The sequence below is a fragment of the Diadema antillarum genome, unplaced genomic scaffold (genome assembly GCF_040938485.1).
Source record: "Diadema antillarum isolate AM-2024a unplaced genomic scaffold, OU_Dant_1.0 seq00000693_RagTag, whole genome shotgun sequence".
Lineage (NCBI taxonomy): Eukaryota > Metazoa > Echinodermata > Echinoidea > Diadematoida > Diadematidae > Diadema > Diadema antillarum.
In genome coordinates this window covers 1197377-1214201 of record NW_027271598.1, presented here as the reverse complement: position 1 = coordinate 1214201, position 16825 = coordinate 1197377, and the positions used below count along the sequence as shown (strand labels likewise).

The window sequence follows — 16825 nt, the reverse complement described above, 5'->3', positions numbered from 1 at the left end:
ATAATAATGATAATAATAATGGTAGTAATAATAATGATAATAATAATAATGATAATAATAATAATAATAATAATAATAATAATAGTAATAATAATGATAATAATAAGTACAACGATTGTAGATGCGCCATCAATCTAGTAGCCTATTCTAAAGCGCAGAGGGACATGTAACGCAAATAACATACATTGTACAGTTGTACATGAAACTGTATAGAACTATAGAGGAAGAGATAGAAGCACATAAATCCATAAATTTATTAAATCCATCCTGTATGATTCAAAGAAAACCATCGTAAACTCTCCGCATTTGTGCACGCGAGCCTAATGATATATAACAATCGAAATCATTAAAAAATTATGATCCTGATCTTTTTCGAGGCCGTGAAAAATATTATGCACTTACTAATTATTATGAACTATACAATGACACTGGCTCTGGCTCTATTATACGACTTCGACTGCAATTTCCCATAGAAAACCCCGTGAAATACGAAATTTTATAAGGTTTTTCTCGGAACAGAAAGACCGCAAGGACGAAATGGATTCATACGATTTTGAGAATCAAGGTCTTCGTGACTATATTGATAACGATCTCCTCCACGTGTAACTTCAAATACGTCCTATTATACAGGTAATGCTATTCATTCCTCTGAGTTATACCCAGCTTGTGCAGTTGCATATGGGCTGCCCAGCCATCTTCTCGGATGGGAAATAGTTGGAAATGAAACGAAAATAATATCACTTATGTTGATAAGAACGTTGTTGTAGATTTGTCGTAACTATATAACTTGTACAAGTAGAGGAATCAAACAACAATCTGAAAACTGACTGAAGCTGAACTATTTGCTATCCAGATGACCTAGACATTGATAGAGTCAGAATTTAATCGTCAGAAGTAACCGGTACGAATCGCGTGCGGTATCGTACTGGTGTCTTCATCATCGAATTTGCAGAAGGTGATTGTAAATGTTTACGCATGTCTGCAGCGGAATGTCAAAAAGGAAACTCCAGAACTTTCAAAAACTTTCCTTATATTCTGATGCAAAGTCAGACTGGTGTACCAAAAAAAAATGTGTGTGAAAATTAGGATGAAGTGAAAGCAAAACAAATGACTTGTTCCACAGGCAAAAAAAAAGGTGAAAATACGTGGGACGTACCTCACGCGTACCACTTGTAAACCAACGAAAATATTGCAGCTGTAACATTCCGCCCTCTCATCATTAAAAAAGAAAAAGAAAAAGAAATCACATTGAATTTTGAAAGAGTGTGTCACGACATCATTTGACTATTACCCAATAGGAACAGAATGACTAGGTCCGGGAGTCATAGGAAAATAGAGACTGTCTTACATACCAGCATCTGATCGCGTTCTCTTTCAATAAATTACGGAAGTACAATGATTTACCTTGAAGGCCTATGAGTAATTGTGATTTTATAAGAAAATATGCTCTTCTTTGCTATTCTTTCCACAGTCTTTACGTTTTCTGTTGCGCACAATATTGTGATTTTGAAATGATACTGATAACGGCGGCCCGTGAAGCACGTTTAGTTCCCAAAAACTTGGCCAATACGAAGAGTGGAAATTAAGCTTTGCCGTTTTTCTCAACGACCTTTGAACCTATAAATGTTATTCTTACAGACGTAGAAAAAAAGACATGGACATGGACCACTCTTTCCATTAACATAAGGCCAGAGCTCAAAGAGAGTCCCTATTGGTAAGCACAAATTGAAGTTGCCGATATGGGCGCGAGAGAGATCGCAAACGGCAGTTTCCTCTGCTCAACCGAACGTTACGCTCAATGACAAATGGCCAATATAAATATTTTCTTTTCTATTATACTCCCAACTTCCACAAAATGTCACCGGGTCCTGGTGAATGTCTTCACTCCGCGGAACAAAAGCGCGCGTTGGAGCTGATGCCGGTTATTTCTTATGTATACCTGAGTCACAGACTATGACTAATTGTTCTCTATTTCAGCTAAAATCAATTATAGAACGGACAGGGATACAATGGAAGTTTCAGCTATGAAAATGAGAGGGAAAAATCTCGTTGGTCAGCAGTATACCCACTGTATTTCTTTGTCACTCGGTGATTTTCAATTGTGGGACATTTACCCTTCAAAATTGCACAAAAGAAGGGATCAAACCCCGCCTCCTTGGTAGAGAATGAATAAAAGCAAAAAATAAGAGGAGAAAAAAGGACGTAGGAAGAAACGGCATTACTCAAAGTGTCAAATGATATTAATCTTTCTCTAGACCATGGCAATGAAACCATACTTGTTCTGCTTGATTTTTCATCGGCATTCGACACCATCAGGCATGATGTTTTACTGCACAGGCTGCAACACAAGTTTGGTATCACATCTCTTGCTTATAAATGGTTTGAATCATACTTGAAGCAGAGAAGGCAGACAGTTGTAATAGAGAAGTTAGAATCCTCTGCTCATGTATTAGATATCGGTGTCCCCCAGGGCTCTGTGGTTGGCCCAGTGTTGTTTACCATGTATTCTTCTCCTTTACACGATATTATCATGTCCAACCGAATGTCAGGGATGTGTTATGCTGATGACACTCAGATATACATTTCATTTCAACCTTGTAACATGCAGGATGCAATCTCTCGAGTAGAATGTTGTATCAGAGAGATTAAACTATGGTCAATCCAAAATGGTCTTAAACTGAATGATGAAAAAACTGAGATCTTACACCTTACATCTCGATTTCGCAGAAGAATGGAACTTCCTGCTATAAAGATTGACAGTACTTCCATTGTACCTGGTAAAACAGCCAAAAACCTTGGTGTGATATTCGATCAGAATATGGTCATGGACAAATTTGTTTCAGAGAAATGTAAATCAGCATCCTTCGCTTTATATAAGCTTGGAAAAGTTCGTCAGTTTTTGGATGTTAAGACCACTAAGAAGCTTGTTCAGGCTTTTGTTATATGTCATTTAGACTATTGTCACAGTTTGTTGTATAATATCTCTGACTCACAGTTACATAAACTCCAGGCAATTCATAATGCAGCTGCAAGATTGATCACCCGCACAAAGAAGAATTCTCACATAACCCCCATTTTGAAACAGCTCCATTGGCTTCCTGTTCAGTCACGTATAGTTTTCAAGATACTGTTACTGACTTATCAGTGCCGCCATTCAATGGCACCAGAATATCTCAGTAAGTTCTTGGTCAGGTACGCTCCCTCTCGTAATTTAAGATCAACTCAGAAAAATTTTCTCCAATGTCCTATTATCACAACAAAGTTTTATGGTGAGCGATCTTTTGCCCATGCTGCTCCCACACTGTGGAACGCTGTTCCGTGTTATATAAAAGAAGCTACCACAGTGTTAAAGTTTAAAATTGCTCTCAAGACATTTCTGTTCAAAAAGTATTATGAATGAGTTTGGTTCTGCATTTATGGTACACATATTGTACACTGCATTTCTTCTTTCTACTTCATCCCTCTCCTTAAAGCGCATAGAGACACCACGGTAGTGATATGCGCTAATAAGCACTGTGTTATATATATATATAATCAAATTCAGGCAAGGCTGATTAATCTAAATCTAGCCTTTCTATGACCATGATTTTTTTCAATGAACTGAATAGGTAATCCTGATGAGTGGATATGTGTGTATATGTGCTTCAAAGCCAATGGTTATCACTGATGGTGGGACGTTTGCTTTTTTCCTTATAATTTATGGACCAATTTTCCTCGTTAACAAGACGGACTCTGGTGCGTTTATGATTTTTTTTTCTCCGTTTGAAGTGTTAGGTTGTTAAGTCTTTTCACCGGAATGGGCTATGATAAATAAAGATCATCCCCTGAGAATTTCATGTAGTACGATAAATGCTACTGGAATCGCTTCTTCGCTATACAGACGTACAATTAACGTAAAAAACGTACAAATTTGAGAAAATACACACACAAGGCTAATCGTCAACGTTGCTATGTCAGATGTGCATGCAAGGACCAGCCGTATAAATGGCTGGATCTTTACCGGATATATCAAGATTCTGGCTGATCTCATATCGGCAAGGGATATGGCTGTATCCAAGGAGGTATAGTGTGCGACACCTCCTTGGTTGTAACGCTTGATGAGCTTTGAACGCACACTGGTCGATAAGTCGGTGGCTACTTTACTTTCTTCCCCAATAATCCTTTCAAAGATTTATAAAAAAGAAAGAAGCTTAGGACCACTTTCCCTCTCCTCCGTAAAATTCAATTCCTGGTGGGCTATTCAGCAGACAGAGTCAATGTTTGGAAAGCTGCCCCTAAGCCCTTTCCCTATACACCCACTTAAACTTCGAACGTTAGACGTTTTTGGCTGCGAATGAATGAGTAGACACTGGTAGAGTCGCCGAACTTTCGCCGATGACCGAGACATTGAAAGTGTCAAAGGATAGCGGGGACTTAAGTCAAGAGTGAAACTGTTGAAAGTTGGAGGAGATTAGTTTTGCCTTGGAAATGACTCAAACACAGTCCACTGCGAGTGCTCGCGTTTTATCTCATCGATCAAAGTTTCTCCCCTCCCTCCCCTCCTCTCCCTTGCAATTGTGTCTAAATGTTGATCACAAATCTTTACGTGTCTGTTATTTCTTTTATTCCAACCACGTCGATCAGGCATTTTCATTGTGTTGAGCAACGGAGCAGTACATTGAACTGCCCAAAGCTGATGATGAATAGGGAAGTACTTAAACATCGGTCTTAGGGTATTACGTCATAAAAAAGGACATGTGTACACACTGCGTTGAATAAACGGTGACCTACATGTGTGTAAAAGATAAGAACAAAGAGCTAGGAATATATAGGCTGAACATTTAAGCCCTCTCTTCTATCTTTTTTTTCCCTTTTTTAATAAAGTGACAATGAATAATCGATTGGTTGGCAAACTCTTGGGGCAGTGGATCCTCCACACTGCGTTTGTTTTTCACACCAATGAGTCAGGGTGTAAATGAAAAGTACATAGGGGCACATAATGCGTGCTCTTTTCGAGGGTCTATGCCCGTGTTTGATCTCACATGGGGGTAGGATTCGATGGGCGTTGCCCATCAAATAGCCCCCCTCAGGGACCACAGGATGGTTGTAGTTGTTTTATCATTTCTTCTTTTAAAACAGTTGTAACACACACGCTTTGAAGAGCTATAATATGTTCTATTCTCTAGCTTTGGGAGGTCATGTTTTATCAAGGAATGATATAGAAGACGCACACATGCACGATAGTCAAGTTTCTATTCATTCTTACATTTGTGTGACAGCAGTGTGAGGTGTGAGTGTGTACTCAAATACCGTGGCAATGAGGATTATCTAGCTGTGTCGAAAAAGCAGTTAATCTACTTCTCGTATGTTATTGCGCTTCGTGTTCCCAATGTGTAATTTAGTCTGACTGTGTATGCAAACGATGAGGGAGCAATTGTGATCTTTGCTTCCCTCACATCATAACTAGATAACGACTGCCTACATGTGATACGTGTGAATTTGTCCAAGCACGTAACATGAAATGGGGAAAGGTGGTAACCCGAGGGAATAAATAGTAAAAGAAAGACAGTGATAGGCTGGTATTGTTTGGGTACAATGATAACCTTTATTTAAAAAAAAACCATCCAATGCGGAATTGTTTTGGGTATTCTGGGCTCGTTAAATCTTCATAATATAGAAGACGTTGAAGCAGTCGTATTGAATCATTTACAGAAATAAAGAAAGGTGAGTGTTGGAGAGCTGACCCGGAGAACAAGCTTAACGATACTATGACCAATGAGTTTATTATGATACCGAACACGACACGTGGCCATGTCTTCATCTAACATTTGATACTCCCCCAATAACAAACAGAAATCTCATACAAATTCCACAAACTAAAGCTGGTCAGAAGATCTTGCGTTGCTGTCAAAGAAAAAAAAAACACAAAAGTTGTTCAAAAGAGAGAAAAAATCCAATACAGCTCTAATACCCAATTCTTTTCATAAAGTTTCAATTGTTGCCAGACGTATTCGTTACGCCCGTCTGGCGACTCTTGCATAAAAGCCATGGAAACGAAGTAAATAGAAGTTAGACGCCACGAATGCCATTTGACCCTCGAGGTCGCCTTTTGCGGTTCAACGGGCGTCACCAAATTTTGGCCTCTTGTCATGATCTTATGCAGTCCCTTCACATTCGTGTGTGTGTGTGTGTGTGTGTGTGTGTGTGTGTGTGTGTGTGTGTATGCGTGTGGTAGCGAGGATTCAATATATAAAATGAGATGGAAGAAATTTAATCTTCACCAGTCATACTCTACCGCGTCTCAACAGAAATTGAAAGTGGAATTCAATACCATAAATATCTGATTAGTTCACAATTATACTTTGTAATTCAATAGGTTAAATTATGTTAGTTTGTAATTACATGGACTACACAATATTTTGTAGAAGTGGATTTTGAACAGAGCCAAAAGAAAGAGCTGAAGGTGAAGAATTGTGTGCACTTGGATGATTGGCTTACCTTTCCAATCTCGACAGCTCTGAACACAATAAAGTCACAAGTAAGAGCATGTTTTATGTCTATTTAAACTGATCCTACATTTGTATTGTTGGCATTTGTTATCAGCCATGATTCATCATTCTAAATACACGTAACATCCAGGGACTATACTATCTGTGACGTACGTAATCCTTCATTTTAAGATGTTAAATCCCCAATGTAGTCTGATGTTCCTGTTGGACTTTAGACGTTAAGAACACTGGGCTCGTCTTCTTGTTTGCAATGCTTCTCTGTCTCCAACAATCATGTGAATCGTCGGACAATGTAATCTTATTTTGCGGGAGCGATAATGATAGCTTCCTATTCTTTTATAAACGCTTGATAGGCTGAGGGAAATCATCCATTTTGTTTACTACATAAACCGTATACATGTATGGGTGGTCTCGTGACACGAAAATAGACAAGACAAACAGCCCGCCAAATGCATTCGACATACCACGCTGTCTTGAAGTTTTCAATACCGTCTGAGAGTGAATCACACAAACAAACTTGCAAGCAGGAAGGACGAAAGCAATTTGATAAAAATCGCCACTAGTCATTAACGGGGATAACAATGAAAATTACAGACTAAGGGTCACTGAAATTGGGGCGATGAAGAAACGCCGTGAAAAGATGTGATGTTTGAGAAGGATACATAAACTTTCAGTATGAGGTTTGACAAACCTGTGAAATGAAGATATAACGACCCTTTCGGAGTGGTGTGTATTGCTCGATATCATTAGTAGAGTTTTTCGTTCTCACACCTTCTCTGTCCTATTTCTTTCTCCCTCATACACACACACATACACACACACACACACACACACACACACACACACACACACAAAGATATACGAACACAAACGCATCGGCTTTTCTTCTCTTTTTATCCCCGCACCGCACAAGAAAAAAAAGCAGTCATTCCACCCCAATTGTTTACACCACGTGATCGTCAGTAAGATTTGATACGTTGCTTCTTCCAAAAGGGCCAAACTAGGGACAATAATTTCAATGTGTGATTGCCAGACGATCTCCTGAACTATGTCGAATGAGAACCAGCTGAGAACCAACTCAAACTGGACCAAAGTACTCTGGTATAATTATGTCTGATGTGAAATTTCACACATACGCAAAATACATTACATATACAGTAAACAAACAAACAAACGAACAATTAAGAACATGATGCAGGTTTATTTTGTTCTAATAAAGTGTAACGTACAAGAGATTTGTCTCCTGACTTAGTAGAGTTCTCTCTGCGGGTTTACCAATTCAATGTATCCCCGTAGTGTCAACGTCCTTTGTTTCAAAAATGTCTCCAGACTGCCTGGACGTATTGAATTTTAGTCAGCCTCATTAACCCTATAGGACCTTTTCCCCTCTTTCTCTTTTTTTCCTTGACACTTTTTTTTTTCTTGAGGGCACTCATCTTGAAAAAATAATAATCTCCCTTCTCTTCCCAGTGCCTTCAACGGAGAAACAGTCTTCCGTTAAATTACGGAATGTCACGCGCGGAAAGCTACGCATTCCAGTTTCCGTCCCGACTTGGGAGGAGAAGAAGGGTCATTGACCAGCTCCCATCAGAGCACTGCCGACTAAGAAGCGCCATATTCCTTAAGATCACATCTTGTGTCGTCACAAGAAGTTTTGTTCTGTGACGTAGAATTTGATTCTGCAAGTCAAACATTTCTGGGCTGCTGGTCCTAATGTGCAAGTATACCCTATTGTTTCTCAAGTCCAAGACTCAAGTGCTGCTGTTCTTCTTGCTTTGAGCTTTTCTGACTAGCCATCTGGCAGCGGGGCAACGTTGACGATCTCTCTTGCCCGTTCGATCATTCCCACTTAACACTGAAAATGCAGCTGAGCCCTCCTCAATCGATGGTCCCCATTGTACGTCAAGATTGACAAGCCTAAAATACGTCTAATGATTATTAAACGGCGTCCATCTTGGAGTGGCCATGATTCAATGGATTCTCCGAAGTGTGTCCGACATCTTCAGCGAGCAATCCAAGCGATGCCAAACGGAAACAGTGACCTAGATCGATTGATTTGAGTCTAGATCAATGCTCGATCTCTTGCCGTGTTGGGCTCTGATGATGGCCCTTATAAAGATTCATATAAAGACAAAATTCTTACATGATATTCCCCAAAAAAAGTGTGTGTTTCTTTGCTTCTTTCGTGTCTTGTTGGAGTGTATTGCAACTGAATCGACGAAAATAAACACCGGTTATTATGTACCGGGTATTAGTTTAGATTCGCTCAAACTAATAATTGTTAATAAAATGCATCTAGAACATCGCTGAGAATTGATGTGAACTATTGCAATGACTAAACTGAGGGAAGTGCATAGTATATAGACAATAAGTATATAAGGCACTGATCGACAGGGGTGAGCAGCGACACCAACGACAGTGTATTTTACACTAAACTTTGATGTCTGATATCCGTCTTTGAGAACTCAATGACGAAATCATGACACTGCTTAGTCCAGTGCTCGCGGTAAAGATGCAGGGTTAGACAGAAAAGTGCGTAAAAAAAGGCTGTATTTTTCTGGCACCTGTATTATTATGATTACATCATAGTCCTTACCCCCCCCCCCCCCCCCCCCCAATGTTTAGAACAAAAGTAGAATTCTTTACGTTGATACAGTTTGTAGTGATTATTAAAAAAAACCACCTTTGTTTTTTGGGACAATGTTACACAATAAGAGACGTTCGAGAGTACAATCAAATTTTAGCAGTTTGCGCTGGAGTTGTCATCTACTTCTCAGTCACCAAACCGCTCATGTCTCATACTAGATGAACATGCGATGTGTGTGCATATGACTTATGTATGTGTGTGTGGAGGTGGGGTTCAACATTTTTCCGAGCTTCAAGATTCTCTCCCTTTTCGACTGGCCTGTTTTGTCAAATTTATAAAGCTTGCTGATTATTACTCGTACTTGGGCTGGTATCGTTCGCCTGCTTTCCATTGAAGGTAGAACACATCAGTAGGGGGAGGGGGGTTAGTGTCCAGTAACGATTGTCTGTTATACGTTGGGCACATTTCTTTTATATTGTGGGCAATACAGCTAGGAATGATGTTCAGGTGGTACCGTGTTTGTTCTAGGGCTATTTCTCACACAAGAAACAAAAGGCAGCTATTTTTGGATCATCTAATACCTTCCTGCGATATCATGAGTGTCATTTCAGTCCACTTACAAAAAGCGCGGGATAATGTGTTTCTGTTGTTGTGGTGGTTTTTTTTTCTGTTTCTTTGGCCCAGTTGCCGTCCGGAGTGCACGTGAAAGCAACAACAAACATCTGTGTAGTTTCGCGAATAAACACGAAGCAGTCGTGACAACAATGGTGATGTCGTTGTATCTGGGGTGCGTCAGAGCTTTCATTTGTGCTTTGCTGGCCACCAAAGACACAACGCGTTAACGCCGTACTCCCGCCGTAGCCCAGTCTTCTTGTCACCTTTTTATCGGATGCTGATGAAATAAGCCCTCTAAGTAGACTATCCGATTGTTATTTGTTACCATTAACCACTGCATCACACGTGTTTTAGATAAAAGTAGGCAATTTTCCCCCTTCTTTTTCCGCAAATCTCTTATCTCCTCAACACAAAGCTCTGGAATGCTAACTTATAATTGTCCTCCTCATCTCTTCCGATAATACATCATCGATTCCCTACGACCGAGTCCAATTGGCGATATTTCAGTCTCCTACTTTGATCGTAGACGAGCGATCGGAATTCCTTTTATTTCTTCGGTCGCGTGTTGAGGAGGAGTTATCGATCTCACACCAATAAAGCCGTATTTACCCAAACTATTGTGTCAACCGTGAGAGCGTAAGGACATTGATCAATAACGCTTGTTACTAGCTGCGACAACGATATCATTCTGTGCAGCTAATGAGTTGATATGTGCATTTTTCCGTCCTTGGCGATGGCTTTGTGTAAAATATGTTCAGTCAACTTTTAACAGCTCCATAACTTGTAGCGCGGTTGACTTTGAAACTCCATAATGGGAATAAAGTATGATGGCATCGATCGAGTCTTTGGACCAGTGATTTCTGTCCCATACGAAATGTAAGGGACATTTAGTGCTCAAGACTATTATGAAGTACTGACCAGCTGACCTTAGGTATTTCTGTCGCATACATGTAGAATGTCTGACGTGAATAAGACTTCCAATAAGTATCTATTTACAAAGTTTCGCAGCAACCAAGAGTGACCTCTATTCTTCCGCCCATACATGCGTTGCAGCCAACATGCAATAACACCTTTCTTAGACCTTCCGCCTCCGTCTGAGAATTCACCATAAATATAGGAACGCACAGAGTCAAAATGACCTGAAATCTTTAGCAGGGTTACATGCAACCAGGTGGGTAATCACCTATTCAACAGAAATATTCTGTGTCATTTCGAAAATGAGAAACGTGCATTGGCGGTTCCCAAGGGGGCCACATGTTTCGTTTGCCGTTTGTCGTCTGCTAATTGAAACTGTTGTCACTGTATTCCCAGGCGGCTTAGCTGATAAAAGGGCGCGAAATTGCCGATTGGTATCAGGGTACGATAGTTCATTGGACTACTGATAAACAATCCTGTGTCCATTCTTCCCAGACAGAAAATTCACCCTCCTAAATACTGGCACTCCCGTGTTCCTGATGCATACAAACCCCATTTTAGCAAGCCCATTAATAATGTAGTAAACATCCTAATAAATCAAAGGTGATGATGATTATTATTTTCTTTTTTTTATAGAGTAACCAGTCACCACCCCTACAGACGCACATACACTTGAAAGTCCTTTGGTCCCTTTCTTTGCCCCTGTCGTGACTTTATCGTAACATCGTGCAAAAAGCAACAACAACAACAACAACAACAACAACAACAAATAATCACCAATATAAAGAATATAAGGATTGCATTCATGACCAGGGAATTGTGAAATGACACAAAACCAAAATCTGTAAGCCAATTCCAGATTTTAACATTATATAGATACTCAGGTTTGCCTGAAAGTGTATATGCTCACAGTTACGGCTTCATATACTAGTATCACACTGGAACTGCATGGTATTCCTAACACATATTGGCTAATCTTGTCTAGATGCACGAGATGCTAATTGCAATAAACAGAAATGTTTTGATGTCTTCCACCACACGTTCTTCGTGTGATTGTGCATTTTGCTGAGTAGTTCTCATCGATTGCACATCAAATATGATATGCTTTCGATTCCAGCTGTATGGATTCGGTCTCATGCCCACGCCTTTAGTTTAACGAGTAATGCTAGAGTACTCTAGTTGCACATTTTAACACGTTCCCTACGGGATTATTACAATCATCATAACATTCTGCGATGAACATACCATGACAAAATGCTAACAGTTTTCTCCCCGAAACACCCGTTCTTGTTGTTTTCACCGGAAAGTTAATGCTTATGCGTCTAGTTTCATTTCATGCCTTCAAAGTAATGGGCAAGAATTTTCATTTTCATTCAGTATTCTCTGTTACGTACAGCCATATGACGTCTCTGCAGAAAGGGGGTTATGTATATTAGCTGATGGTAAGGATGATCACACAAAAGAGAAAAGAAATACATCCATCAAGACAAGTTATTTCGAGCGCATTAACGACCTTTCCATGATTTTAACCGAAACAACGCATGAATATAGAGATATTACTATTAATTCGAATTCATTCATTGTATTTACTACCAAATAGCATGCCATGATAACGAGTAGCAGTATACAGACGCTGTTATCTAGGTCGCTTATTTCACCGTTTCGTGAAAATAGTCAAACATTCGGTCACTCTTTGTGCTGGCCAGTCTCTGTTGAATTTCCCACGCGCATTGGGACGTCATCAGGCGCTATTTGTTCTATAAAATCAACACGCTGGTCAACAGTACCCGAATACGTCTCGCCAGATGACGAAACTTGCGCATATTCCACACGTACTACAAAGCTTTAAATTCAAACTCAGTGCCTATAGACATTTAACGTAATCTGATTTTCAACGATGGCAGGTCATTCTTCGTGTGTCTTTGTAAAGGGTTCGGACTTCGTCTTCCAACATAAAAAGTAGCAGAGTCGGCCCTATATTATTCAAGACGTCTAAAGTGTCCCTTCAGGAGACGAAACTAGTTTTGCAATAGTATTACCAAAAATAGCTTGTTTTATGTATTTTTCAAAGAGGAACAATCATCTCATTGTTGAAGTGAATTAAGTTACGTTTTTGGGAAGAGATACACGAAACATAGAAAATAAAAGAATGTGTAATAATACCAAAGTTGTCTGTATGAGTGGATAAGTACCACTCGCAAACACATGCAAACACATTACTGTACATGTATGTTCATTCTGTGTCTTTCATAATTATTATACGCAGTGCCCATTTCTCCTTCCTTGCATATCAAATTCTTTTGTTGATTTTTTTAAACACAAGTCAATTTATGAATGGTCTTGTGTGATGCCAGAATATGAATACATACACGGAAATGTTTTTAAAAATATGTAGCAAGATGTATATTACAATGGCAATCTTTGAAACCGTTGACAAAGTTTTATTCGTCACTTGAAAAACTTTAGGAATAATTAGCCATTTCCTTTACGAAACTAAAATTAGTCAGTCACAAAGCCATGCAATTGCCCGTAGATACCACACAGAATGGGAATAAAACTTTTATCTCGATAGAAGAGAAGGGCTTACAACATTTGTTTTGGGTCAGCATTACATTAGTTTGCTCATTCTGCCCCACGTATCGCTTCAGTGTACTATTTGTAAGCTTTTGGGGGGCATAAAAAGAAGACTGCTAACACATTTGGCCTTTTAGAGGAAATTGAGCATGAAATGAGTGAAAAGGGGCTTAAAACACACTGCACAGTTTCGGATATTCAAGAAAAGAACAATCTTTTGTTTCGCTTTCGTAGATTATGCAGAATCATGAAATGGCTGTATGTGAACAAGAAAAAAAAATCATAATACGTGTACTGTTCGAGAAATATTCATGATACGTGTACTGTTCGAGAAATATTCATAATACGTGCACTGTTCGATTAATGACTCTAATCTAGGCAAAGCTCAAACCTCCCTTGTCCCACTTCATTACCTTCACTGGACTGTCTGTTTGTTCTTTCCCTTTCTCGCCTGAACAAACTCTTCACATGCTGACATCAATATTCATGCAGTGCATTTGGTCATGAACAGCGGTTTAAAGTCGTCCTTTTCTCTTCGAGGCAGCCAAGAGTTTCAACATCTAAAAATAAAGACATTATACGGTATAGCATCATACAAATTTTTTTTATTACTTACGGAATGTAATTGGCATTTTTCTGAATACACGATAAATCTGCATTGACAATAAGTATCACTCGAAAGAAAACCACTATACTGGGGCCCGTTGCATAAAAGTTACAATTATGGTAACTTTGCCATCCAATGGTAACTACCATGGCAACAATACTCAGCAGCTAATCACAATTAAGAATTCCATGGAAGTTACCATTGGATGGCAAAGATACCATAATAGTAACTTTTATGCAACGGGCCCAGAAGACAGGTCCCAGTTGCGGAAAACGATGGAAAAAAAAATAAAACAAAAAATCACAGAATGAAGTTTAATGTAACAATTCATTTAAACTATTCATTATCACGAATCCATGCAATACAATAGAAAGCAGACATTATTATCCTTCATCACAATCAAACGGTATCTTAATTTAGTATATCAGTATAATCATATATAATGATAATGTCCATTCTCAACCAGCCTTTGTAAGTAAGCCGGTTATTGCTATTATTAGAAATAAATGGCTGTCTATAGAACTACCTGATATCAAAAAGACAAAAAAAAGTTGTTATTTTGTCATGAAAAGAACGTAAATGGGCATCAAAAATCAAAATTTCTTTTTCATTTAGACAGAAATTAGGTCCTTTAGAATCTGATCCCTTCGCTGCGTATTGCTGTATGTTCCTCTTTGCGATAAGATCGCAAGGCCTCGGGGTTGTTACGGCAACAAAACGCTAAATTTGTCATTGTGAGTCCCAGGAAATTAGATTAATTTGTTACATTCAAACCAAGATGGTCATTTTCGTGAATTTGCTGAAAGAAAAAAGGAGAAAGAACTGTATCTAAAGTTCATCGTAATTTTCAGTCACGCCAACTTGCTTTTGTATATGTATTTCTTTTTTTATTTCTCTCAAGAGGAAGGTTAACAATTTGGGGTGTGAAAACGCCAGCGGTCAAAATACATGTGATTGACTATCATTATTCCACAATGCATTCAACCTGTTCAGTCGGAATGGTTGCGTGCTTGCCTATGTGTGCGTCTATGTGTGTGTGAGTGTGTGTGTGTGTGTACATTTACCTCAATCATATCAGTCCCGCAGCTGTTGTGTGTTGTAGTGATGCCTTGCAAGTCATATGTCAACAATGCTGGGGGATATTTTCGGAAAAAAATAGAAAAAGAACTGACGAACCATTTTGCTACTGGGGTTGATGAAGAATTTTTTAACCTGTGTAATGACTTGGCTTGTAAACGCATGAGATTTATGGGAACGAACGTTTAGGTTATAAAGCAATATTCCTGTTCGAATTTCTCGCGATGTGAAAATAAGAAGACATTGAAAGCATTTGATTTTATTTTAAAGCTTTGAATCAAAATACTGAGGTTATTAACATAGATCAGGAATGTGTTCATATCGTCATTTGATAGCGCGTCTGAAATGCAGTTTCACATCGCACTAGTTTGAAGTATGAACGATGAATGGAGCATGATGGAGAACATAGTGAGTGCTTTAAAGGCAACTTGATCAGTGGTTTTCTTTCACTAACCTCCCAATTTTTCGAATGTTTCTTATCTTTTCCTTCCACGCCTTTAGCCCTGGACACCGAAAATGCACCGGTCAAGAAACAGGTGTACGAGCTCCTATCCGCCCTCTGCATGTACTCGGCGGACGGTTACTCGCGGGCCATCGATGCGCTGGAGCACTACAAGGTAAGTCAATCACAAATTTTTGCGGAAACAGTTCGTTTCGAGTTGTATGCGAGACCAATTACAGTTACATACACTTAGCCTCCGAATCAAATCGTGATATAAAAACAACATCAACAAAAACTCGTATGCAGCGACACGCTCGATTCTAATTTTAACATGCGGCATGTATTGTGTAGGTGTGTGTGCGTAGGTATATGACTTTCTCGGGGTGTGTGTGTGTGTATATGTGTGTATCTATTTATCTGTGTGTGTCTTATTACTTTTAATAAATGTGTATTCTGCTTGACTAGCATTGCAGCAATGTGTCGGATTGTTCCATAAACACACAGAGTAAAAAGTAAGTAATTCCATCACTCCGTAAAACAAAACAAAAAAAAAATGCGAGAGGAAACTTATTGTCTGATGACGATGCAATAACATGTCTACAACCCAAGACAATGAAAAGGCGTAGAGGGAGAAAAGGATCATGTTCCATCATAAAGAGAAAGGCAGTCAGCTATATCTCTTTCTCCTAGTAACGAATATTATGGCTTCCACTACGTGACATTCACAAACTGCGGGCAATGACATTTCATTTACACTCATTTTAAGGTTCGGATTCACGGTCACGATATTTGTGTTTTTGCAAAAATATGAGGACTTCATGTCGACCTCTTCAACCCTTTACTATGTTGTTGCTCTCACAGTGACCCTCTACGCAAAGCAGACGTGTACGCCATTTTTACAACAATGTTTCAATGAGTTAAGCATTACTCGTGTAATGTTTCCATATAAAGTGAATGAGTTTTGGCTCAAAATCACGTGATGACGTAAAATCATTACAATGATGTGAATGAGTCAGTGTGAAAACTCGTTAAAAAAAGAAACTTTAAAGAAAAGTATATTCTGGCAGGTATCAGTGAAGAAAGAGTGCATGGGTATATCTTTTGAAATGTTATTGTTAGCCTGCCAACTATTGGCCCATTCTGTTTCATGCATAAATTGAATACCTTGACATATATTTCTGATGAGTGAGGTCATTACGCGCCCAAGTAGGTGAACGGCTTTATCGACACCTCTCAGGGATAACAATAACAGCAAAAATAACACCAGAAACAACAAACAACAACAAGAGTTTCTGTTTCATGTTGGCACTTAAGGCGCATAAAGTCCCCTTGGTCGACCGAGGACATGCAAAACACAATACTGCCAAGCCCTGAAATGCCAAACCGATGACTTCGATGCTGATGAACAATTACTTTTCGCCATCATAGAAAGTGATCTCTTCGACATTCTTTGATAGAGAAAGACTCTTGGCTTTTTAAGCAGACATTTAAAAAAGTGGCAGTTATGTTCTGTTGTGATG

At 39.1% G+C, this 16825-nt stretch overlaps 1 protein-coding gene across 1 annotated transcript in view; it reads left to right on the top strand.

The window, feature by feature from the left end:
• The window catches only part of LOC139737472 (inverted formin-2-like), an 81732-nt gene extending 65813 nt beyond the window's left edge, over window positions 1-15919 (top strand). The window contains exon 4 of the mRNA XM_071648147.1: window positions 15365-15919. Coding sequence (XP_071504248.1) covers window positions 15365-15558 — 194 coding nt within the window. The 3' untranslated portion in view covers window positions 15559-15919. The remainder of the gene's footprint in view (window positions 1-15364) is intronic.
• Window positions 15920-16825: the final 906 nt, after the last annotated feature.